The sequence below is a fragment of the Muscardinus avellanarius genome (genome assembly GCF_963383645.1).
Source record: "Muscardinus avellanarius genome assembly, chromosome: 5".
NCBI classification, from domain to species: Eukaryota; Metazoa; Chordata; class Mammalia; order Rodentia; family Gliridae; genus Muscardinus; species Muscardinus avellanarius.
The window spans coordinates 75,708,138-75,734,647 of NC_137790.1; the positions used below are offsets into that span (position 1 = coordinate 75,708,138).

The 26,510-nt window shown below is 40.1% G+C and overlaps 1 protein-coding gene across 2 annotated transcripts in view; it reads left to right on the forward strand.

Moving 5' to 3' along the window:
* Positions 1 to 26,510, forward strand: part of RUBCN (rubicon autophagy regulator) — a gene marked incomplete at both ends in the record, with an annotated part of 76,999 nt that overhangs the window by 38,850 nt on the left and 11,639 nt on the right. The window contains 5 exons of one of the 2 annotated variants that reach the window (XM_080696866.1): positions 1,997 to 2,041; positions 8,616 to 8,711; positions 9,387 to 9,502; positions 12,060 to 12,270; positions 13,195 to 13,296. In XM_080696866.1, the coding sequence (XP_080552992.1) occupies positions 1,997 to 2,041; positions 8,616 to 8,711; positions 9,387 to 9,502; positions 12,060 to 12,270; positions 13,195 to 13,296 (570 nt within the window). The remainder of the gene's footprint in view (positions 1 to 1,996; positions 2,042 to 8,615; positions 8,712 to 9,386; positions 9,503 to 12,059; positions 12,271 to 13,194; positions 13,297 to 26,510) is intronic. The other variant, XM_080696867.1, reaches the window with a different exon arrangement.

The following is a 26,510-nucleotide window of genomic DNA, read 5'->3' on the forward strand; positions in this document are numbered from 1 at the left end:
TTCGATCCTTAGTACCACATGAAGGAAAGAAGGAAGGAAGGACAGAAGGAAGGAAGGAAGGAAGGAAGGAAGGAAGGAGAAGGAAGGAAGGAAGGAAGGAAGGAAGGAAGGAAGGAAGGAAGGAAGGAAGGAAGGAATCTCTGGATGTGGTTTCTTTATTTATTGCTGAATACTGAATTCTTTCCTGGATCCTTTAGTTTCTGAGCATCAGAAGATAGCGTGAGTTGCCAGGCGTAGTGGCGCACGCTTGTAATCCCCGCGCTTGGGAGGCTGAGACAGGAGGATCGTGCAGGTTCGAAGCCAGCCTCAGCTACTGAGTGAGGTTCTCAGCAACTTAGTGAGAACCTGTTTCCAAATAAAATATAAAATAGGTCTGGGAGTATAGCCTGGAGGTAGAAGGCCCCTGTGTTCCATCCCCAGTACCACCAAAAAAGAAGATAGCATGAGTCATCACAGTTGGAGCTTTAAATGTATCTCTCAGACTGAGGGAAAGCATTGAAGAGCTTTAAAAATAATCCCTGGGATCCTCCCCTTTCTGTGATTCCTTAGAAGTTTGGTTAAGATGTCAAACCAGTATGAGAGAAGCAGAATGATATTAGGGTTTCTTAATTAAAACCAGAAATTGTGCCAGGCGTGGTGGCCTATGCATGTAATCTCAGTACTTGGGAGGCTGATACAGAAGGATTGCATAGGTTCGAAGCTAGCCTAAGCTACCTAGTGAGACTCTCAGCAACTTAGTGAGACCCTGTTTCCAAATAAAATATAAAAATAGGTCTGGGATGGCATGGTGGTGCACACTAATAATCCTCACGCTTAGGAGGCTGAGACAGGAGGATCGTACAGGTTCAAAGCCAGCCTCAGATACTTAGTGAGGCTCCCAGCAACTTAGTGAGACCCTGTTTCCAAATAAAGTATAGAAAAGGTGTGGGAGTATAGCTCAGAGGGAAACCCCCTGGGTTCCATCCCCAGTACCACAAAAAAATAAAAATAAAAAATAAAAATAAAAGTTCTGGGAGTGTAGCCCAGAGGTAGAAGGCCCTGGGTTCTATTCCCAATACAAAAAAAAAAAAAAAAAAAGGCAAAACAAAACAGGGATATAGTGAGTATGGGGTGATGAGACCAAATAACCAGGTAGGTGGGGATGAGTACTGAATCACTAATTTAGGCTGCAAAGCAGCCATGTAAAGAGGCCACGTGCCCTGGACCTCTCCTAGAAGCACCAGCTGATAGCAGGGAACCTCAGGTAGAAGATGGATCATGCTGCTTTGGCCATCTCCCTGCCGTCATCTCTCCTGGGTTATTGGTATTGGCAGGCTTTGTTTGGGTTTCATTTGTAGTGGAATTTCTATAACAGCAAGTGTTAAATGTGCTTAAAGCCATGATGGGTTGGGAAAACCCCAGAAATAAAATATAAAAAATATAATAAGACAAAAAGCATTCCCTTTAGCAGCTGGATCTACCGTGGCTTTCTCTGTAATTCCTAGAAAGATGAGAACTCAGGGCCTTATCTGTAACTGTCTGAATAACAAACTTTTATCTCTGTTTTCCCACAAGAATTTGATTTGACTTATTGGAACTTATTAGGAGAAAAGTCTCCAAATCGAAGCCTGTCTTCCCATGAGCTTTCTTAGATGTGAAGAGTGCTTGGGTTAGGGCCTCCCATCACATCTACTGCAGGCCTGGTGTCTACTATACTCCAGATCACTGGCCCTTGAGCATGTCAAATTTCCCTGCCCCCATTCTTGAATCCACGTGGATTCCAGAAACCACGGTAACCTGCATGGGAAGAGGGAGCCAGGGAAAACCTATGCAGAAGGGTCTGAGGGAATGTGGGTCACATGTAGCTTCTTGTATGAGTCTTCCCTCCTTCCGCAGTGGGGTTCCCTTTTGGAGTTATGTCCCTACCTCTGTCAGGTAAAAGGACACTGTTTTCTCTTTCTTTCTAATCTTGTTGCGCTGTCTGGACTCTCCTCTGTACCTGTGTGCTTACCTACAGGAGGCCCCAGGAATATCACCATTATAGTTGAAGATCCCATTGCAGGTTTGGGAGCTAGTCCTCCACTACCTATTCCTTCTGCTCCTCTGTGACCACCTTGCTTAGTTCAAAACCCCCTTTCCCAGTCTGGTGTTAAATCAAGCTGGCTAGTCTGATTTGTTATGATTCCAGGCCCTGTCTTCAAAATGCCACCAATATTTCATATGATCTATGTTCTGTCCATAACTTCCAGATGCCTCATTCAGTCTCCCAACAGCTTGGCAGGCCAAATCAAGACTTACTTAGTTTTTCCCAAAGGTGAAATTCAAGCCTGTTTTTTATCGAAGGCTTCATGATGAATCAGTGGCAGATTGTTTTTTTTTTAACTGAATACTTACTATGGCTTACTTTATTTGCCTTGACTTAACACCAGCATGTTTTACCCTTTCTGTGGTCTTGGATATACTTGCATGTTTTGTTGCTTGTCTGAGAGTCCTGTTTCCTTTTTCTTTCATTTGTTCTCATTCCCTTGAGTTCCACACCCCATTCCAACCATTGCCCATTTTTCTAGTGACTTAAGTCTTTTTTCCGGTTTTCATGATATTGTTCAACCTGAGATTGTGTTCCATTCTGGGTAATGTAATTCATGGAGATATACCACTGTATGAATGTGTCTGCAAGACAGAGTAAGGATTGAAAACCACAGCCTCCTAGTAATGGGTAAGACCACTGGATATGTTAGCTTGGAGAAGAGAAAGTTAAAGAGGAATAAAATTGATTTGGGTTTGGTGACACATTTCTGTAATCCCAATACTTGGAAGACTGAGATGGGAAGATTGCAGGTCAAGGCCAGCCTTGGCAATTTAGCAAGACCCTGTTTTAAAATAAAAATAAAAAGGCTTGGCTGGGGGTATAGCTCAAAGGTAGAATGGCCCTCGGTTCAATTCTCAGTATCCCACCCCCCACCCCCACACACACACGAAGGAAATCTGGAATAATTAAAAAGAGGATATTTGCCAGGTGTGGTTGCACATTGCTTGTAATCCCAGTTCTTGGGAGGCCGAGGCAGGAGGATTGCAGGTTTGTGGCCAGCCTTGGCTACTTAGTGAGGCCCTCTGAAACTTAGTGAGACCCTAATTCAAAATAAAGAATAAGAAATGGGCCTGGGGATATAGCTCAGAGGTAGAGTAGCCCCAGGGTTCAACCCTCAGTACTGCAAAAATATTAAAAAAACAAAACAAAATAGTATTGTTATTCTTAAGATGAGAAATTGTAGGAAGGCAGATTTGAGTGAGGGTAAAGAAATGCTAAGAATTAGTTGAATGGGCAACATCAGGAGGTAGTGAACCCAGTAAGCAAAGTCTGACTGGCCACATTTTATAAAGAAGTAAGGTTGTGGTGTGCAGTTTGTGCTGTGTGTTCAAAAGTTCCTTCTAAGATATGGTTTCTCCTCAAGGTGTCGTGGTGACTGCTAGTTGTCCTCAGTTCAGTAGTGAAGAGCAGAGCCCACTCCAGGGCTCTGAAGCCTTTCAGAGGTCACCAGAGGTCTTTCTTTTTTTTTTTTTTTTGCATTACTAGGGATGGAACCCAAGGGCATTCTACCTCCAAGCTACAGCCCCAGTCCTATTTTTTAGTCTTCTTATTTTTTGAAACAGGGTCTCACTGAGTTGCAAAGGGCCTCGCTAAGTAGCTGCGGCTGTCCACAAACCACGATCCTCTGGTCTCCGCCTCCCAAATGCTGGCATTACAAGCATGCACCATCACGTCCAGCTCACCAAAGGTCTTTGAGGCAAAAACACAAAACTACCTCTCTGCCATGCCATAGAGGAGCAGCTGACGAGGTGACATGCTTTGTCGGGGAAATGGGTTGGATGTGGCTTAGTCATTCTCGTAGAGTGTGGTGTTCATTCCTCAGGCGCCCACATATCTTCCTTCTGTGGCACTGGGGATTTTGTGTTTCCTTTTGAAGAATATCCATTTCTGGTTTCCTGTAAGCGCTACCTGCTGCTGTCTCTCCACCCCATGTCTTGTATGTCTTGTTCCCAGGTGCCTCCTGCTTGGCCAGGCTTCTCTTTTTTTATATATATATATAAGAAATTTATTATTTAAGTCTCATACGTATAAAGATGCCCTTAAGCACATAAATGTTGCACGTAAAGATTTTACTAGCTAAAATCCTTTGTTACATTTGTGTATTAGTTTCTTATTGATGCCATAACAAATGACCACAAACTTAACAGCTTAAAACAACAGTCCTAGGAGTAAGAAGTTCAAAATAGGTATTATTGGGCAAAAATTAGGGTGTTGGCTGGGCTAGGTTTCTTCAGAAGACTAGGAAAGAATTCATTCTCCTGTTTCTTCCAGTTTCCAGAAGCTACTGCCTTTCTTGGCTCTTTATCTACAAGGACAGCAATGCAGCATCATCCAGTCTTTCTAACTCTAACCTGCCTGACTCCCTTATATAATGACTCCCTGTGATTACCTTGGGTTCACATTAGTAATTCAGGAAGACTTTCCCATTTCAAAATCTTTTTTTTTTTTTTTGAGGTTTTATTTTTATTTATTTATTTTTTCATTTTTTTTTATTGGTGCATTGCATTCATACATCATAGTGGGATACAAAAAAACTTTTGTAGACATACATGCACACATTGCCAAGTCAGTCCCCACTCGATCCCCACCCCATTTCCTCCCCTTCCCTCCTTCCCATGCTTGGCTTAGTGGTTGACATCTAGTATTATAGCAATTTATCCAAAATTAACACTGATAATCTCACATAACAGTTTCATTTGTCTGATACCAAGCTTTTGATGACTTAAAGATAGCATTTCAATATTTCTTTTTGCTTTCTTTCTTACCAGAGAACATTTTTTTTCTTTTTTTTTTAAGTGAAACTATCATATATATTTATTTTTCAGAAAAAATTTATCCTAATATGGAATATGGACTCTAAATACCCAAAATGATCTCGAAAAAGAACAAAGCAAAAAGATATATATTTTCTGATTTCAAACCATGTACAGCTACAATAATTGAAACAGTGTAGTACTGTTCTAAAGGCAGATATATAAACCATTGGAGTTAAATAAAAGCCTAGAGATAAATTCTTCCATATATTGTCAAGTTATTTTTGACAAGGTTTCCATGAACATTTGGTGGAAGAAATAATAATCTTTTAACTAAATATTGTTGAAAAATAATAATTACATGAAAAAAAATAAAATTGGACCCTTACCTAATTCAATATACAAATATTAACTCAAAATATATAAAAGACCTCAATATAAATCTTAAGACTATAAACTTTTAGAAGAAAATCTGGATCATAAAACCTCACAACATTGAAATTGGCAGTGATTTCTTGGATATGATTTCAATGGCACAGGCAACAAAAGGGTATATAAACTCCCTAAAAAATAAAAAAAATGTTGTATATCCAAAGACAATGTAAACAGAGTTAAAAGTTACTGATAGAATGGGATAAAATATTTCCAAATGCTATATCTGAAGGTATATTAATATTCCAACTAGAAATCCTAAAAATTAACAACAATAAAAGCAAATAATACAATTTAGAGATAGGTAAAAGACTAACATAAATAATCTCCACAGATAACTAATCTTAGTTGTCTGTTGGATGGAAAACCTTGTTTCTCTGGTTCTGGTGTGTGGTTACCTATTTCTTCTTTGTAGTTAATCTCTTTGAGTATTTTCTCTACCACTGGTTTTGAAGACATAAATTCCTTCAGTTTCTGTTTGTCATGGAAGCTTCTTATTTCCCTATCTAATTTGATAGAAAGTTTTGCTGGGTAGGAAATTTTTGGCTGGAAGTTGTTTTCTTTCAGAGTTTGGAATATGTTACTCCAAGCCCTTCTGGCTCTCATGACTTGGTTTGGGAAGTTTGGAGTGATTCTAATTGTTTTGCCTCTGAATGTCACTTGGCCCTTTGTTTTTGTTGCCTTTAAGATTCTCTGCTTGGCTTCCACATTGGTCATTTTGACAATTATGTGGCGTGGGGATCCTCTTCTCCAATCCTGTCTAAAGGGAGTTCTGTAAGTTTCCTGGACCTGTGTATCAACCTCTTGCTCTATGTTTGGAAAATTTTCTGCTATTACTTCCTTGAAGAGATTGTTGATCCCTTTGGTTTCACCTTCTTTTCCCTCCTGTATTCCAATTATTCTTAGGTTAGCTCTCTTAAAATGGACCCATATTTTTTCAATGTCAGATTCCTGCTGTTGGATCTTTTTTTCTAGATTAGAAACTATGCATTCATTTTTGGATTGATCATCTTCTAAGAGCGAGATTCTATTCTCCATGTGGTCTAATTGGTTGTTTGTACTTTGAATTGAGGCTTTTACTTCATTAATTGCATCCTTTATCTCTTTTTGACTCTCTCTGAATTATTTTCGAAACACCTCTATTATTTCTACAGTTATTTTCCTGATTTGATCTTCTAGAAATCTCTGAATTTCTGTTTTATCGGGTTCTGATGTTGTGGGGTTGTGGGCATTCATTGCTCCATTGTTATTCCTCTTTCCCATGATTTCAGAAGTTTGTGCCTTCTCTGGGTTCTTCCCTTGGGTCACTACGACTTCACTTAGGTGCTCTGGATCTCGAGTCTGTGGTATCTCAGACCCCACTACTCCTTTACTGGGTTGTATCACAGAGTCTCAGACCCAAGGAATCGATAGAGGCTGCTTTAGACTATGGGGGGTGCCAGGTTGGGTGTTCTCCTATGGTGTGATATCTCTGCCACCGCCACTCCCCCACTGGGTCAAGTCCCTGGGAGTGCAGTACTGGGATTTCTCCTCTGGGGCCCGCAGTTTGACTCACTGTTGTTGAGTACGCAGATGGAGCTGTAGGGGGACTCGGTGAATTCGCTGCTGCTGCCGCCAGTGGCAATATGGCGCCACTTCTACGCCCTCGGCCATGAGGCTGGCATATTTCTTCTTTGGTTTTGCTCTCCGCTCTGAGTTCCTGCAGCGTGTGCTGAGCCCAGCCACTGGGAGCTTTAGATGCTCCCTGTGCCAAAAAGTCTGCCGAATCCCACCCGGCTGTTCCACAGCGGCTCACCTCAGCTCGCTGTCTGCCACTCCTCTCTGGAACCTGGTGGGCTGTTGAGTGTGTTGGGTCTGGAGCCGTAGCCATCCAGTGAACTCGTCACTGCCGCCGGCAGTAAGGCGCTGCTGCCGTGTCCTCGGCCATGCGACCGGCATGTCTCCTCTGTGGCTCTGAGCTCTGTTCTGAGTCCCCCTCCTCTCTGGGCTGGCGCTGCAAGGAAAGATGGCGCCTGCCACTCTGCGCCGCGGCTCCAGCCACAGCACTACAGTCTGGTTTCTTTCTGGTGTCCCGTTTTTCCAGCCCTCATTTTCTCTGTCCCTTGTAATTACTTTTTTTTGTTTCTCTGCTGATGGTGTTTTCTGGCTATGAAAGGTGCTGATTTTGTGGTAATAGAGATTGGTTGTTAGTGGGGCTCTTAAGCCCCGCTTTTCTCAGTTGCCATCTTCCCGGAAGTCCCAGCCTTCTCTTGAAACCTCCCTTTGGTAGTGCCTGGCCCCTTCAAGGCCATTATCCTGGGCTGCTTCAGCATTGCCTTGAGATTGCTTTTAAGGACAATGCTCAGTTTTATTTTGATTCCTTAGTGAATATAAACCTTTGGTATTGTTTTAAAACCTGTTGTCCAGGAACCAAAAAACCTCAATGTGCTTATCTTTGTTTTACATTTATTTATTTATTTATTTATTTATTTATTTATTTATTTATTTATTGTGGTACCAGAGATTGAACCTAGGGGCATTCTACCTCTGAGCTATACCCTCAGCCCTATTTTTTATTTTTTTTTAATTTTTTGCAGTACTGGGGATGGAACCCAGACGCATTCTACCTCCGAGCTACACCTACAGCCCTATTTTTCTATTCTTTATTTTGAAACAGGGTCTCACTGAGTTGCAAAGGGCCTCACTAAGTAGTAGCTGAGATTATCCTTGAACTGCGATCCTCCTGTCTCAGCCTCCCAAATGCTGGGATTACAAACTATGCCACCATGCCCAGCTTTATTATTATTCTTTATATTTGAAACAGTGTCTCACTGAGTTGCAGATGGTCTCACAAGTTTCTGAGGCTGGCTGCAAACCTGTAATCTTCCTGTATCAGCCTCCCAAATACTGAGATTACAAGCATGTATCACCATGCCCAGCTTTTGTTTTACCATTGAAAGACTTTTTTCTTTCTTTTCTGTTTGCAATGCTGGGAGTAAAACTCAGGACCCCAGTCACTCTAGGCAGGCAGTCTATCACTAAGCCATATCCCAAGCACCTGAAGACAGTTTAATAAATTAGTTTGTCAATATCAGAAATTGGCTAATATTCCTGAAACATTTAGTTAGAAGATGAAAGAAAAGAGAACTAAAATATTTTTATTTGATTTTTTTCACCTTTGCGTTACCCTGTTCTGGGCTTCCCATCTCCTTTCCTCCACGCATTGTGTGTTCTTGGGCTGTTTACTATTGATGTGCCCCCTCTCTCCTGTTTGGGAGGGCTTTGGGAATGGGGGCAGTTAAATGTTGACACTCCAGAGTCAGGAATGTACCTCTTGCTCATTCGTTTGTGTTTTTACTTCCTGGTGTGGTCACTGACACTAGAATCCTGCCATGATAAGTTGAAGTTAGGAGGCCCCTTTCCTTACTCTGGCCAAAGCTGTGAAGTCGGCACACCCAGTGCTCTGTCCATGGAGCCTGGTAAGTGAGGGCTAGGAAGGCTAAGGCAGAAGGTGGACCTTGCTCTACTTCCCTCCAGCCTGCTAAGCTCTGGCTCCAAGCGCACCTCGGCTCTGTGGAAGGTATTACACACCGTCTCACCATTTTCAGTAAGTGTGCTAGAAAGCACACTTACTTGCCATTTCTCTCGGTCCCCTGTCACTTAGGGGTCCCACCCTCTCTTACATTACGTTGACATCATGGTGTATGTGTTGATCCACAGGGAATGACTCTTTGAGTGGGTGAGGGGGATCTTGAAGCTCTGAGTATCTGGGGTATCAGAAGACAAGTTCCATATGGAAATCATGCACAGAAGGAAGCCATTTGTGTCCTTTTCTTAATTCTCAGCATAGGTTTTTAAATTTTATTATTTTGTGTGTGTAGAGTGGAAGGGAGAGTATGTCATCAGTATATTTAGACACCAATCTCTCCATTTATTCCTCTATTCTCTAACTAAGAGGTTTGATCTTCGGGGACTCTTGAGAGTCTGCTTAATTCCACTAGAACATAGACATCTACTTTCTAGCATCAAATTCTTCATTATCTGGCAAGAGTTGAGACATCTTTAGTGATAAAGTCTTTAGACTTCTCAAGGAAGCATGGCTGTTACAAATTTGCATTTTGACTCAGAACTTTTTACCTTCCATTTTCCAACAGAAGGCAGTCAGTACCTGTGCTCAGGAGAGGGCATGTTCCGAAGACCATCAGAAGGACAGTCCCTTATCAGCTACCTCTCTGAGCAAGACTTCGGCAGCTGTGCAGACCTGGAAAAGGTGAGGAATCAAAAGGGGCAGATAGGGAGCTCATTTGTTGGTACATCAGGCCAGGGTCTGTGGTGCCATTTACCTGAATGAGATTTCAGGTATACAGTAGTGATGGGGGTACAGACTATAGTAAAGACAAGCTCAGCAAGTCTGTTTCTGGGGAATTGTTTAGGGAGTGAGCATGTCTACCTCAGTGAGTTAAAAATATTAGCATATTTTTCTTCAGAAGCTATGCTGGGCAGAGAAACATTGAGTTTTGACCACATGATTATTGTTACCTTGATCTTAGAACTTAGGTAAATACTATTTCCAGAATCAATTTCTGTATCTTATTTTAAGGTTCAGATATGTAATAACATCTCTCCAGAATTTTATGGTTTACAAAAATGCTCTTGAGACATTTACCTTTATGCTTAGTGAACAGGTATATGAAAAGAGCCTGATTGAAATTCCTAGGCATCTTCTCTTTTTCTTTTCTAGGCAAAGAACTCTAATAATCTTTGTTTCAAGTTTTATTCTCAAGCTACCTTTCTTATTTAACTGCAAAGAATGAAAAGTATATAAGCAAAAACTGGAAAGAACTGGTGTCTGAGGACCTTGGATTTAAAAAATTTTAGAGACCTAGATTTTATCAGTTCTTTAAACAAAGAAAAAAATTTTTTTTTTTTTCCGCAGCACTGGGGATTGAATCCAGGGGCATTCTACCTCTGAGCTACACCCCCAGCCCTATTTTTTATTCTTTATTTGAAACAGGGTCTCATTAAGTTGCAGAGGGCCTCACTAAGCTGAGGCTGGCCGCAAACCTTTGTCTCAGCCTCTCAAGTACTGGGATTACAAGTATGTGCCACCACACCCGTTTAAACAAAGGGATTTTAAAAAGTAGACATACTGTGCAACACTGGCACACACTTGTAAGCCCAGCACTTGGGAGGCTAAGGCAGGAACATCATACATTCAAGGGATGTAGTAATCTTTAGGAGACTCTGTTTTAAAATAAAAAATAAAAGCTGGGCATAGTGGCACTTACAATCCTAGTACTTAAAATTGACACTTACAATCCTAGTACTTGGAAGGCTGAGACAGGAGGATCAGGGTTTATGACCAGCTTCAACTACTTAGTGAGACCCTGTTTCAAAAATAAAGACTAGTCAGGCCTGGTGGCGCACGCTTGTAATCCCAACATTTGGGAGCCTGAGATAGGAGGATTGCGGTTCATGGACAGCCTCAGCTACTTAGTGAAGGCCCTCTGCAACTTAGTGAGACCCTGTTTCAAAATAAAGAATAAAAAATAGGGCTGGGGGTGTAGCTCAGAGGTAGAATGCCCCATCACCCCCTCAACACACACAAAATAATAATATAACAGAAAATAAATAAAAAGTTCTGAAGGGATATAGCTCAGAAGTAGAATGTCCCTGGGTTCAATCTCCAGATAATAATAGTGATAATAATAATAATAATAATAATAATAATAATAATAATAATAATGATGATGATGTAAAATAGCAGCTCCTAGTAACTTTTTCAAGTTTTATCTTCTTTAAAAGTCAACTCAATTTAATTTGCCTCATTAAAATTCTCTGTAAGATCTGGAACTTCACAGCATCTTTTCCAGTAGCAAGTGGTACTTTTCCATCTCCAGACTGGTTAGAATTTCAACCATCTCCTTAATCCAGTCAGACTGTTTACACCAAACTGGTACAAGATTCTGTAACATTTATCTTGGCTGCTTTGTTTCACATTGACCTGTAATGGTGAAAGTGTTTGCTGCTAGAGATATCTGAACCTTAGAGTGGTTAAGAATCACTGTTCTTTGACTTGTAAACATAGTCTTTTATTCAGTACCAGAGATATTGTTTAGCTTTACCTTCATTCATATCCATATCCACATATACACGTATATATTTATTTTTGGTACTGGGGATTGAACCCAGGGGCAGTCTATCTCTGAGATACACCCCCAGCCCTTTTTCTTTTTCTTTTTTCTTTTTGAAATAGGGTCTTGCTAAGTTGCTGAGGCTGGCTTTGAATCTGTACCCCTCCTGTTTAGCCTCCCAAGTACTGAGATTATAAGCATACATCACCACACCCATCTAGCCCTGCCTTCTTTAAAGAAACTGAAGTGTATTATCACGAGCTGTAGCTGTTCTGTGAACCATCATCTTCTTGCTCTGAGCAGTTATTTTCCCACCAATGCACTCTTGTCCCTGAAGTTTGATGATTTTTTTTCCTGGTTCATTAGTAGTTTCTTTCATCTTATTGAAATGGAAGTGGAGCCTAGGGTTGGTACTAAGGGCACCTTGGGCTGAGCAGCTGAGATTCTTTTCTCATTTTTATTTAGAAAGTAGAACAGGAGGGAACAGGCACGGCCAGGCAGAAGAGCAAAGAAAATCTAGAACAGGCTTTCTGACCATCCACTTTCCTTCTAGTAGAAGTATGCACTTCCTCTGGATATTTACAATAAGAGCAGTGCATATCATGGAAGCTCTGCTTTCCAACATTACAATCAGTGAGGCATTCAATACTTCTAGTCTCTTGTCAACCAGTTTCTTTGCTTTCCTTTCCCCAGGAGAATGCTCACTTCAGCATCTCAGAGTCCTTGATTGCTGCCATCGAGCTGATGAAGTGCAACATGATGAGCCAGTGCCTAGAAGAGGAGGAAGTAGAGGAGGAAGACAGTGACAGGGAGATCCAGGAACTGAAGCAGAAGATCCGCCTTCGGCGCCAGCAGATCCGAACCAAGAATCTGCTCCCTGTGTACCAGGAGACTGAGCACGGAAGTGAGTGGCACCTTGAGCTCCTCTTCCTGCATCTTTCTGGGTTTAGGAGAAGGCTCAGTGCCTCATGGGCTTTGTTTCTGTTTTGAGATGTTATAGCCAAGCCCAGGTTCCTTTGCTGTCATAAAGATATTACTGTGTTCTGGTTTTATTCCTATCATTCTAGAATTTGTCTATTTCCTACATTAGAAATAGCTTTCTAGTGGGGCATGGTGGTGCATGCTTATAATCCCAGCATTTGGGAGGCTGAAACAGGAAGGTTGCGGTTTGAGGACAGCCTCAGCTACTTTGCAACTGAGTGAGACCCTGTTTAAAAATAAAGAATAAAAAATAGGGGTGGGGGTGTAGCTCGGAGGTAGAATGCCCCTGGGTTTCACCCCTGGTACCGCAAAAAAAAAAAAAAAAAAAAAAGAAATAGCTTTCTTCAGCTGGGCGTGGTGGATCATGCTTATAATCCCAGTACTTGGGAGGCTGAGACAGAAGGATTTCAGGTTTGCAGCCAGCTTCAGCTGCTTAATGAGGTCCTCTGTAACTTAGTGAGACCTTATTTCAGAATAAATAAAGTGGAGCCGGGGATGTAGCTCAGAGGTAGAAGGCCCCTGGGTTCAATCTCTAGTACCACACCCAAAAAAAAAGCTTTCTTCTAAAATAGGTTTCTGATGTGAGGAGACCTAAGATCTCCTAATTAACTCACTAACCAGTGGGTCCCAGATTTGCTTCCCAAATAGTGGTACCTCCTATTTACATGAAACTTTCTTGGGATAAACTAGTATCAAGAGGTAGTCTCCACTTGAGAAGCTCCACTGCCAGCCAAGGTTCTATTTACTCCTCTCTATTGAAGTCATTCCAGGTCCCATTTATTGTGGTGTTGGTAGGAGTAGGAGCTTCTTTCTTTTCTGCTTATTGTTATTACTTTTAATATAACAGGTTTCCGGGTCACCTCCAGCAGCTCTCAGTTCAGCTCACGTGATTCAGCACAGTTCTCTGACTCCGGCTCTGCTGATGAGGTTGATGAATTTGAAATTCAAGGTAAAAAGTGACACTTTGTTACAAGGGAGCGTTTATCACTCATTTCTTTCAATTTGGAATCATAGGCTGAGAGACTCCCTAAACAAATCTTTATTATGGTTCATTATGGAATGTTGTGGGTTGCTGAAAGGAACAACTTATCTTGTTAAAAACAAACCCCCAAGTTTTAAGCAGAAAAGAACCCTGAATGGAAGTGTTCCAGGTGGAGTGGGAGGGCTTTGAAATCACCCTGAGGTTTCTTCTTCATTCTTTCTCTTGGGTTCTCATTCTGATTCCTCCTTCTAGCTCACTGGATTTACCCACACAAAATTAGAATCCTATTCTCCTATTCTCCTTAACACAAATGAAATTGTTTAAAGTAATGAAAAGGCGTTTTTTTTTATACTGTAAGAGAAAAGAACAAGAAGAATCATTGAGGAGGAATCAAAAAGAGGTGTGGGGGAGACTCTCATATACAAAGTAGAGCTCTAATTTCTGTCCTACCAGTGCTAACTTGCTTTTGTTGAAGTGTCAGCATAGAGGAGGGGAGGGGTTCCCATTGGGGAAGGAAGCTGTGTTAAATCAGGTTAATGCCCCATTCTTGCATAACATAGATTTCTTTAAGTTCCTATCAGTGAGACAGAAAAACAAATAACAAACTTTTCAGGGACATCAATTCTTCTTCATAGATGGAACCAAGAGTCATTTCCTTATAGTTGCATCTATAATACTCCATAATATCATCATAACATAGTGATGGATTGATCTTTTATTGCATGCCAGAGAACCTATTTATCTGCACAGACTTCCAGATGAAGCAGCCAAGTTTCTTTCCCATTCAGAAATTCAGGTTTTACACATATTTTCCAGGTCTCCAGAAACTCTTCTGTGTTTGTCTTAATGTATCTTGTTTCTATTCATGACAATAATAGTCACTTAAAACTCCATTTTTACACCAGGCATGGTGGCGCACACTTGTAATCCCCGTGCTTGGAAGGCAGAGACAGGAGAATTGCACAGGTTCAAAGCCAGTCTCACTGGCTTAAGAGACCCTATTTCCAAATAAAAATATAAAATAGGTCTGGGAGTGTAGCCCGGAGGTAACCCCAGTACCTCCACCAAAAAATAAAAACAAAAACACTCCATTTTTTCTTTGTATATAGTTTTCCAGCAACAATTCTCTAGTGTTTCCTAGGTGTCTACCACTGCAGTTCTAACACTGCCTATCCACCATTAGCACAAATCCATGAGTGAAAGGCTCAGTTTCACATGTTCTTATTTCAGATGTTAGATGCAAATGTGGTCACCTACATGTCTTTCTGCTGACTATAAATTCAGGAATTCCCATAGCCCTCACCTGCAGATTGCTAATTCACTAGAGTGACTCACAAAACTTTCTAGGAGCCTGCTAAGTCACTTCATTAGCTAGAATAATGATTGATTGATTGATTCATTCATTCATTCATTCATTCATTTGAATAGTGGTATTGAATTGAGAATTGAACCTAGGGGTGTTCTACCTCTGTGCTACACTCCTTGCCCCATTTTATTTCCTAATACACACACACACACACACACACACACACACACACACACACACACATATACATATATATATATATATATATATATATATATATATATATATATATATACACACACACATACATACATACATATATATATATATTTGGTACTGGGGATTGAACCCAGGGGTATTCTACCTTTGAGCTACACCCCCAGCCCTATTTTTTATTCTTTTTTTGAAACAAGATCTTACTGCAATGTAAAGGGCCTCACTAAGTAGCTGAGGCTGTCCACGAACTGCGATCCTCCTGTCTCAGCCTCCCAAATGCTGAGATTACAAGCATGCGCTACCATGCCCAGCTTCTATTTTTTATTTTGAAACAGGGTCTCACTAAGTTGTTGAGGGCCTTGCTGAGTTGTTGAGGCTGGCCTCAAACCTGCAGTTCTCCTATTTCAGCTTCCCAAGTACTAGGATTATAGACATGAGCCACCACAGCTAACTAAAATTTTATTTTGAGGCAGGATTTTATTAAGTTGCCCAGGCTGGCCTCTAACTTACCATCCTCCTTCCTCAACCTCTTTTTTAAAATTTATTTTTAATATATGTATGTGTGTGTGTGTGTGTATATATATATATATATATATTTTTTTTTTTTTTTATTGGTGCACTGTATTCATACATCATAATGGGATAAAAAAAACTTTTGTAGACATACATGCACACATCGCCCAGTTAGCCCTTACCCGATCCCCACCCCGTTCCCTCCCCATCCCTACTTCCCATGCTTGGCTTAATGGTTGACATCTAGTATTATAGCAATTTATCCAAAATTAACACTGATAATCTCATATAACAGTTTCATTTGTCTGATACCAAGCTTTTGATGACTTAAAGATAACATTTTAATATTTCTTTTTGCTTTCTTTCTTACCAGAGAATATTTTTTTCTTTTTTTTTTCTTTAGGTGAAACTATCATACATTTATTTATTTTTCAGAAAAAAATCTATCCTATTATGGAATATGGACTCTAGATACCCAAAACGATCTCGAAAAAGAACAAAGCTAGAAGATGTATATTTTCTGATTTCAAACCTTATAAAGCTACAATAATTGAAACAGTGTAATACTGTTATAGAGGCAGATATATAAACCATTGGAGTTAAATAAAAGCCTAGAGATAAATTCTTCCACATATTGTCAAGTTATTTTTGACAAGGTTTCCACAAACATTTGGTGGAGGAAATAATAATCTTTTAACTAAATATTGTTGAAAAATAATAATTACATGAAAAAGAATAAAATTAGACCCTTACCTAACACCATATACAAATATTAACTCAGAATAGACAAAAGACCTAAATATAAATCTTTTTTTTTTTTAATTTTATTTTATTGGTGCACTGTATTCATACATCATAGTGGGATACAAACTTTTGTAGACATACATGCACACATCGCCCAGTCAGCCCCCACCCCATTCTCTCCCCATCCCTCCCTCCCATGCTTGGCTTAGTGGTTGACATCTAGTATTATAGCAATTTATCCAAAATTAAAAATGATAATCTCACATAACAGTTTCATTTGTCTGATACCAAGCTTTTGATGTCTTAAAGATAACATTTCAATATTTCTTTTTGCTTTCTTTCTTACCAGAGAATATTTTTTTCTTTTTTTTAGGTGAAACTATCATATATTTATTTTTCAGAAAAAAATCTATCCTGATATGGAATATGGACTCTAGATACCCAAAACAATCTCGAAGCAAAAACAAAGCTAGAAGATGTATATTTTCTGATTTCAAACCATATAAAGCTACAATAATTGAAACAGTGTAGTACTGTTCTAAAGGCAGATATATAGACCATTGGAGTTAAATACAAGCCTAGAGCTAACTTCTTCCCTATATTGTCAAGTTATTTTTGACAAGGTTTCCATGAAGATTTGGTGGTGGAAATAATAATCTTTTAACTAAATATTGTTGAAAAATAATAATTACATGGAAAAGAATAAAATTGGACCCTTACCTAATCCCACATACAAGTATTAACTCAAACTAGATAAAAGACCTAAATATAAATCTTAAGACTATAAACTTTTAGGAGAAAATCTGGGTCATAAAACCTCACAACATTGAAATTGGCAGTGATTTCTTGGATATGATTTCAATGGCACAGGCAACAGAAGAATATACAAACTCCCTAAAAAATAAAAGAAAATATTGTATATCCAAAGACAATGTAAACAGAGTTAAAAGTTACTGATAGAATAGGATAAAATATTTCCAAATGCTATATCTGAAGGTATATTAATATTCCAACTAGAAATCCTAAAAATTAACAACAATAAAGGCAAACAATACAATTTAGAGATAGGTAAAAGACTAACATATAATGAATCTCCACAGATAATCAATCTTAGTTGTCTGTTGGATGGAAACTCTTGTTTCTCTGGTTCTGGTGAGTGTTACCTATTTCTTCTTTGTAGTTAATCTCTTTGAGTATTTTCTCTAGCGCTGGTTTTGAAGACATAAATTCCTTCAGTTTCTGTTTGTCATGGAAGCTTCTTATTTCTCCATCTAATTTGATAGAAAGTTTTGCTGGATAGGAAATTTTTGGCTGGAAGTTGTTTTCTTTCAGAGTTTGGAATATGTTACTCCAAGCCCTTCTGGCTCTCATGACTTGGTTTGGGAAGTCTGGAGTGATTCTAATTGTTTTGCCTCTGAATGTCACTTGGCCCTTTGTTTTTGTTGCCTTTAAGATTCTCTGCTTGGCTTCCACATTGGTCATTTTGACAATTATATGGCGTGGGGATCCTCTTCTCGGATCCTGTCTAAAGGGAGTTCTATAAGTTTCCTGGATCTGTGTATCAACCTCTTGCTCTATATTTGGAAAATTTTCTGCTATTACTTCCTTGAAGAGATTGTTGATCCCTTTGGTATCACTTTCTTTTCCCTCCTCTATTCCAATTATTCTTAGGTTAGCTCTCTTAAGATGGACCCATATTTCTTCAATGTCAGATTCCTGCTGTTGGATATCTTTTTCTAGATTAGAAACTATGCATTCATTTTTGGATTGCTCATCTTCTAAGAGCGAGATTCTGTTCTCCATGTGGTCTAATCGGTTGTTTGTGCTTTGAATTGAGGCCTTTACTTCATTAATTGCATCCTTTATCTCTTTTTGGCTCTCTCTGAGTTCTTTTCGAAGCACCTCTATTATTTCTACAGTTATTTTCCTGATTTGATCTTCTAGAAATCTCTGATTTTCTGTTTTATCAGGTTCTGATGTTGTGGGGTTGTGCACATTCATTACTTGAGTGTTATTCCTCTTTCCCATGATTTCGGAGGTTTGTGCCTTCTCTGGGTTCTTCCCTTGGGTCACTATGGCTTCACTTAAGGTGCTCTGGATCTCGAGTCTGTATTATCTCAGACCCTACTACTCCTTTACTGGGTTGTATCACAGAGTCTCCGACCCAGGGAGTCGATAGAGGCTGCTTTAAACTATGGGGGGTGCCAGGTTGCACGCTCTCCTATGGTGTGATATCTCTGCCACCACCACTCCCTCACTGGGTCAAGTCCCAAAAGGCAAAATACTGGGATTTCTCCTCTGTGGCCCGCAATTTGACTCACTGTTCTTGAGTACGTAGATGTAGCTGTACTGGACTCGGTGAATTCACTGCTGCTGCCGCCGGTGGCAATATGGCGCCTCTGCCACGCCCTCGGCCATGAGGCTGGCATATTTTTTCTTCTCTGGTTTTGATTTCCACTCTGAATCCCTGCAGCGTGTGCTGAGCTCAGCCACTGGGAGCTTTAAATGCTGTCTGCGCCGAAAGATCCCGCCTGGCTGTTCCGCATCAGCTCACCTCGGCTTGCTGTAGCCGTCCGCTGAGTTCGCCGCTGCCGCCGGCAGTATGGCGCTGCTGCTGCGTCCTCGGGCGCGTATGTCTCCTCTGTGGCCCTGAGCTCTGTTCTCAGTCCGCTTTCTCTCTGGAGCCTGGTGGTTTTTTTGTTTTTCTGGTGATGGTGTTTTCTGGCTATGAAAGGCGCTCTTTTTGTGGTAATGGAGATTGGTTGTTAGCGGGACTCTTAAGCCCTGCTTTTCTCAGTCGCCATCTTCCCGGAAGTCCCTAAATCTTAAGACTATAAACTTTTAGAAGAAAATATGGATCATAAAACCTCACAACATTGAAATTGGCAGTGATTTCTTGGATATGATTTCAATAGCACAGGCAACAGAAGGGTAAACAAACTCCCTAAAGAATAAAAAAATATTGTATATCCAAAGACAATGTAAACAGAGTTAAAAGTTACTGATAGAATGGGATAAAATATTTCCAAATGCTATATCTGAAGGTATATTAATATTCCAACTAGAAATCCTAAAAATTAGCAACAGTAAAAGCAAACAATACAATTTAGAGATAGGTAAAAGACTAACATAAATAATGAATCTCCAAAGATAACCAATCTTAGTTGTCTGTTGGATGGAAAACCTTGTTTCTCTGGTTCTGGTGTGTGTTACCTATTTCTTCTTTGTAGTTAATCTCTTTGAGTATTTTCTCTACCGCTGGTTTTGAAGACATAAATACCTTCGGTTTCTGTTTGTCATGGAAGCTTCTTATTTCTCCATCTAATTTGATAGAAAGTTTTGCTGGGTAGGAAATTTTTGGCTGGAAGTTGTTTTCTTTCAGAGTTTGGAATATGTTACTTCAAGCCCTTCTGGCTCTCATGACTTGGTTTGGGAAGTCTGGAGTGATTCTAATTGTTTTGCCTCTGAATGTCACTTGGCCCTTTGTTTTTGTTGCCTTTAAGATTCTCTGCTTGGCTTCCACATTGGTCATTTTGACAATTATGTGGCGTGGGGATCCTCTTCTCTGATCCTGTCTAAAGGGAGTTCTATAAGTTTCCTGGACCTGTGTATCACCTCTTACTCTATATTTGGAAATTTTTCTGCTATTACTTCCTTGAAGAGATTGTTGATCCCTTTGGTTTCACCTTCTTTTCCCTCCTGTATTCCAATTATTCTTAGGTTAGCTCTCTTAAAATGGACCCATATTTCTTCAATGTCAGATTCCTGCTGTCGGATTTTTCTTTCTAAATTAGAAACTATGTGTTCATTTTTGGAGTGATCATCTTCTAAGAGCGAGATTCTATTCTCCATGTGGTCTAATTGGTTGTTTGTACTTTGAATTGAGGCTTTTACTTCATTAATTGCATCCTTTATCTCTTTTTGACTCTCTCTGAATTATTTTCGAAACACCTCTATTATTTCTACAGTTATTTTCCTGATTTGATCTTCTAGAAATCTCTGATTTTCTGTTTTATCGGGTTCTGATGTTGTGGGGTTGTGGGCATTCATTGCCCCATTGTTATTCCTCTTTTCCATGATTTCGGAAGTTTGTGCCTTCTCTGGGTTCTTCCCTTGGGTCACTACGACTTCACTTAAGGTGCTCTGGATCTCGAGTCTGTGGTATCTCAGACCCCACTACTCCTTTACTGGGTTGTATTGCAAAGACTCAGGTCCAGGGAGTCAATCAAGGCTGCTCTAGACCATGGAGGGTACCAGGTTGGGCGTTCTTCTGCGGGGAGTTGTGACTATGGTGTGATATCTCTGCCACCGCCACTCCCTCACTGGGTCAAGTCCCTGGGAGTGCCGTACTGGGATTTCTCCTCTAGGGGCCACAGTTTGACTCACTGTTGTTGGGTGTGCTGATGGAGCTGTAGTGGGCTCGGTGAATTCGCTGCTGCTGCCACCAGTGGCAATATGGCACCACTGCCACGCCCTCAGTCGTGAGGCTGGCATATTTCTTTTCTGTTTTTGAGCTCCGCTCTGAGTCCCTGCAGGGTGTGCTGAGCCCGGCCCCTAGGAGCTTTAGACGCTTTCTGTGCTGAAAAATCTGCCAAATTCCACTTGGCTGATCCATAGCGGCTCACCTCAGCTCGCTGTCCGCCGCTCCCCTCTGGAGCCTGGTGGGCTGTTGAGTGCGTTGGTCTGGTGCCGTCCAGTGAGCTCGCCGTTGCCGCTGGCAGTAAGGCGTTGCTGCCGCATCCTCGGCTGTGAGGCCAGCGTATCTCCTCTCTGGTTTTGAGCTCCGCTCTGAGTCCCTGCAGGGTGCGCTCAGCTCGCTGTCCGCAGCTCCTCTTTGGAGCCTGGTGGGCTCAGAGCCACAGAGGAGATACGCCGGCCTCACAGCCGAGGACGCGGCAACGGCAAGTCCACTGGACGGCTCCAGACCAATGCACTCAACAGCCCACTAGGCCTGGCCTCCTATTTTTTATTCTTTATTTTGAAACAGGGTCTCACTAAGTTGTGGAGGGCCTCCTCACTAAGTAGCTGAGGCTGCCCGTGAACTGTGATCTTCTGGTTTCAGCCTCCTGATTGCACCACACCCAGCTACTTTTGTGTGTGTGTGTGTGGTACTGGGGATGGAACCCAGGGGCATTTTACCTCCAAGCGACACCCCCAGACCTATTTTTTATTATTTATTTTGAAATAGGTTCTCACTGAGTTGTAAAGGGGCCTCACTAAGTAGCTGAGGCTGTCTGAACCCGGATCCTCCTTTCTCAGCCTCCCAAATACTGGGGTTACAAGTGTGCGCCACTATACCCGGCTTACTTTTTAACTGATTTTGAATGTGTTTACAGCCACATCTTTTTTTTTTTTTTCCAAGAAAGATAGGGTTATTTATTTAATTATTTATTTAAAATTTTTTTTTTAACTTGGGATTGAACCCGGGGCATTCTGCCTCTTATACTACTCCAGCACTATTTTATTTATTTATTTATTTATTTATTTATTTATTTATTCATTAATTCATTCATTCATTCATTCATTATTGGGTACATTGTAATTTTACATCATAATAGGGTACAGAATGTTAGAAAAATGTTTGGATACAATTCTTGTTGCCCTCCTTACCCGGCCCCCCCCACCCTCACCCAACAAATCTTTGAGATTGGAACTGGTCATTTTGTGTACGTTCATAACATTATTTCTACTGTTGCATTCTTTATTATTTCATCCCCTTCCCCTTTCCCTAGTCACTGTGGTGATTCCTCTGGAGTCCCTGCTCATCTATCTGATGTTGCCCTTATTGCCAAATATCTCCCTAGCTTCAGTGGTACATTTGACTGTCAGCTCCTTCATCAGAGCATATCCAGTCTGCTTTACCTATAAGCACAGCATACCTTTATTTGGTCCTCTTGGCATCCTTTCTTCTCCAATTTTGAGAGTTTAAAAAATTTTGTAGCTGGGACTGGTGATGAATGCTTGTAATCCCAGTACTTGGGAGGCTGAGACAGGAGGATTGCAGGTTCACAGCCAGCCTCAGCTACTTAGTGAGGCCCTCCGCAACTTGGACCCTGTTTCAAAATAAAGAATAAAAAAATAGGGCTGGGGGTGTAGCTTGGAGGTAGAATGCCCCTGGGTTCAGTCCCCAGTACCACACACAAAAAAATGTGTTTGTGTGTGTGTGTGTGTGTGTGTGTATTTATTTATTTATTTATTTATTTATTTATTTATTTATTTATTGAGCATGGTGGCATACTTCTCTAATTCCAGTACTTGGGAGGCTGAGCCAAGAGGATCATAGGTTCGAAGACAGCTTCAGCAAGTAGTGAGGCTCTCATCAGCCTAGTGAGACCCCGTTTCCAAAGAGGAAATAAAAATTGGGGTGGGGGTGTAGCTCAGATGTAGAATGCCTCTGAGTTCAATCCCCAGTAACACACACACACACACACACACACACACACACACACACACACACACACATTTGTACACATGACAGGCTTAAACAGTTACTTTTTTCTTGTGATTCCCATTCCCAACACATTTTGAGGGGAGTAGGAGGGAAGCAATCACATGTCTCTCAAAAATAATGACTTTGGTTTTATGTTCTTTTTATATGCAGGCTCCCAGTTATAAAATATGATTTAAATTTTATTTTTCTCTACTCTGGATTTCTTTATTGCTTTTTGCTTTTTATCATCTGTTTCTGGTCTTTAAAGAGGTATGGTTTGGGTATCAAATTCTTTCTAGAAACAATCATTATATTTCCCATTCTAAACAGGTATGGTTTGGGTATCAAATTCTCTCTAGAAACAATCATTATATTTCCCATTCTTCCCACTGACAATCTTCCTGATGATGTCGAGAGCTTTGCACTTTTTTTTGTGTGTGTGTGGTGCTGGGGATTGAACCAAAAGCCTTGTGTATGCTAGGCAAGCACTGTACCACTAGGCTATCTCCCCAGTGACACATTTCTTTTTGATCACCCTAAGTATCTTATACTGTTGAAGAATCTCTTGGGATACCATCATCAGGAATCATTAGAATCCATAGCACCCTTGAAAAAAATTAAAGTACTTAAGCATCATATTATGGATCTATGGTAAATCTTCTAAATATTGTAATACTCTGCTTAATATAATGACTTCCCTTAGATTATGATTCATCAGGTAGACCACGTGGAAGAGAAGTGTTTATAAAGAAAATAGATTGAGAAGGTGCTTCTTCCTAGCAATAAGGTGGATATAAATTTTGATCATGAATAGCTTACCCATAAAATACTTCATATTCGTCAATATATATATATATATATATATATATATATATATATATATATAATTTTTTTTTTTTGGTGGTACTGGGGGTGGAACCCAGAGGCTTTCTACTTCCGGGCTATACTCCCAGACCTTTTTAATATTTTATTTGGAAAAGGGTCTCACTAAGTTGCTGAGAGCCTCACTAAGTAGCTGAGGCTGGCTTTGAACCCGTGCGATCCTCCTGTCTCAGCCTCCCAAGCGCGGGGATTACAAGCGTGCACCACCATGCCCGGCAACATATTTTTAAAATAATTTTATTGAGGTATAATTTGCATATCAGAATTAACCCACTTCAAGTATACATCTCAGTGACTTTTAGTAAATTTACTGTGTTTTGTAATCACCACCATAATCTAGTTTATAGAACTGTTTATTACCCTAATATCTCTTGTACCCATTTATAGTTAACACTTGTCCCACCCACAGCCTCAGTCAACCACTAATCCACTTTCTGTCTCTATAGAATTACCTTTTCTGGACACTTAATATAAATGGGATCACACAATTTCAATATGCTATCTCTGTGTCTGGCTTCTTTTACTTCATCTATTTTTGCTGCTGATGTCTGGCAATTTGGTTTGATATCATTCATAAACTCCCAATCCCAGAGAGTCTTTTTACCTTCTTTGGCTTTAGACTCTTAATGGGTTTTTACATTTTCTTTCTTGTTATAACTTCATCAGTTCTTCTTTCTTCCTTTATAGAGTCTCCTAGAGCTTTAATTCTCTGCATATCTGTATCTTATCAGGGTTCAGTGAGGAGACAAAAGACAGATAGTGATTTGAAAAGGGAAAGTTTAATATTAAAAATGATTAATTTTAATGGGGGGGTGAAGTAATGGAAGATGGCTTACACAAAGTAAAGAGAACTCTAGGAATATAGGAAGGGCATTCCCTAATAGGTGAGAGTTAGGGAGAAATGGGTCATAGGAGGAACTCTTGGAAGAGGATCAGTAACTTTTAACTCTGTTTACATTGTCTTTGGATATACAATATTTTTTTTTATTTTTTAGGGAGTTTATTTACTCTTTTGTTGCCTGTGCCATTGAAATCATATCCAAGAAATCACTTCCAATTTCAATGTTGTGAGGTTTTATGACCCAGATTTTCTTCTAAAAGCTTATAGTATTAAGATTTATATTTAGGTCTTTTATCTATTTTGAGTTAATATTTGTATATGTGTTAGGTAAGGGTCCAATTTTATTCTTTTTCATTTATTATTATTTTTCAACAATATTTAGTTAAAAGACTAGTATTTCCTCCACCAAAAGTTCATGGAAACCTTGTCAAAAATAACTTGACAATGTATGGAAGAATTTATCTCTAGGCTTTTAATTAGCTCCAATGGTTTATATATCTGCCTTTAGAACAGTACTACACTGTTTCAATTATTGTAGCTTTATATGGTTTGAAATCAGAAAATATACATCTTCTAGCTTTGTTCTTCTTTGAGACTGTTTTGGGTATCTAGAGTCCATATTCCATATCAGGATAGATTTTTTCTGAAAAATAAATAAATAAATGTATGATAGTTTCACCTAAAAAAAAAAAAAGAAAAAAACATTCTCTGGTAAGAAAGAAAGCAAAAAGAAATATTGAAATGTTATCTTTAAGTCATCAAAAGTTTGGTACCAGACAAATGAAACTGTTATGTGAGATTATCAATGTTAATATTGTATAAATTGCTATAATACTAGATGTCAACCAGTAAGCCAAGCGTGGGAAGGAGGGATGGGGAGGGAATGGGGTGGGGATCGTGGTAGGGGCTAACTGGGCGAGATGTGCATGTATGTCTACAAAAGTATTTTCTTTATACCACTATGATGTATGAATACATTGCACCAATAAAAAATAAATTAAAAAAAAAAAGACAAGTTAAAAAAAATATATAGGAAGGGCAGATGTAGAGTAGATGGCAGTCACTCTTCCTAGGGCTGGAATAGAGCACCTGGGAAAGGAACAAATAGAAGGCCACGTACTCCAGTCTGAGATCCTGATGTCTTGGCTCTGAAGCTACAGAGCTAGCTGCCTTAGGTAGTACCAGGCAACGCTGTCCGCAGGGAGGTGCCATGCCAGTAGCCTTCTCTGGAGTGTTGGGGGTGCTAGGGAGGGTGCCTTGCCTCAGAACTGAGGCAGTACTGGGAAAAACCTTTGGTGGGGGAGGTGCTAGGCATCTGGCACTCATTGTAGAGCACCCTCAGGATGCTCTCCCAGAGGTGTTGAGGGAAGCCAGTTATCAGAGGCACCACTAGTAGCACTCTGCTGCAAAGGCACAGAAGTCATACTTCTCTAGGGAAAGTCTCGGGTGTTAGAGCAGTCAGCCTAGCCAGGAGCACACCAGACCTCAGGAGAAATCTTTTTCTGCTCAGCCTCCTTCCAATGCCCTCTCCTGACAATGTTTAGCATGTGCCAGCTGGCAGAAATGTTTATCCATCCACCTCTATTATCACAGAACCAGCAAAAAGAAGAGCAGGTTTGTGGCTGAAAGGCAATAAATTGATAGTTGGCATAATATATAAAGTGGAATGTTCATGAACTATATTTTCTAACAAATTTTTAAGTTAAATCTAATTCAAAATAATCAATTGCTTTTTCTCCCATCCTTTATTTAATTAATTTATTTATTTTTACGGTACTGGGATGGAACCCTAGGGGCATTCTACTCCTGAGCTACACCTCCATCCCTATTTTTTATTCTTTATTTTGAAACAGGGTCTCACTGAGTTGCTAAGGACCTCACTAAGTAGCTGAGGCTGTCTATGAACCGCCATCCTCCTCTCTCAGCCTCCCAAATGCTGGGATTACAAGAGTGTACCACCATGCCTGGCTTCCTCCCATCCTTTCAAATAATTTTTCTTTCTCTTTTTAAAACATAAACAGTAATGATTCTTCATTCCAAAGCATTTCCTCTTTGAGTTAGCGATTATAGAACACTTATTGATGTTGGGTTCCAAGGTATGTTAGATATCGCCTTGTCTGCCAGAAAGAATGGAGAATGGAGTGAACTTTACTCTTCCTGTGGCTTGCTTGTTTTTGTTTTAAAATTTGCTTATTTTACTAAAGTATCAAGGTTTTAAACAGTTCTTTCATGATCATCCCAATACCAGT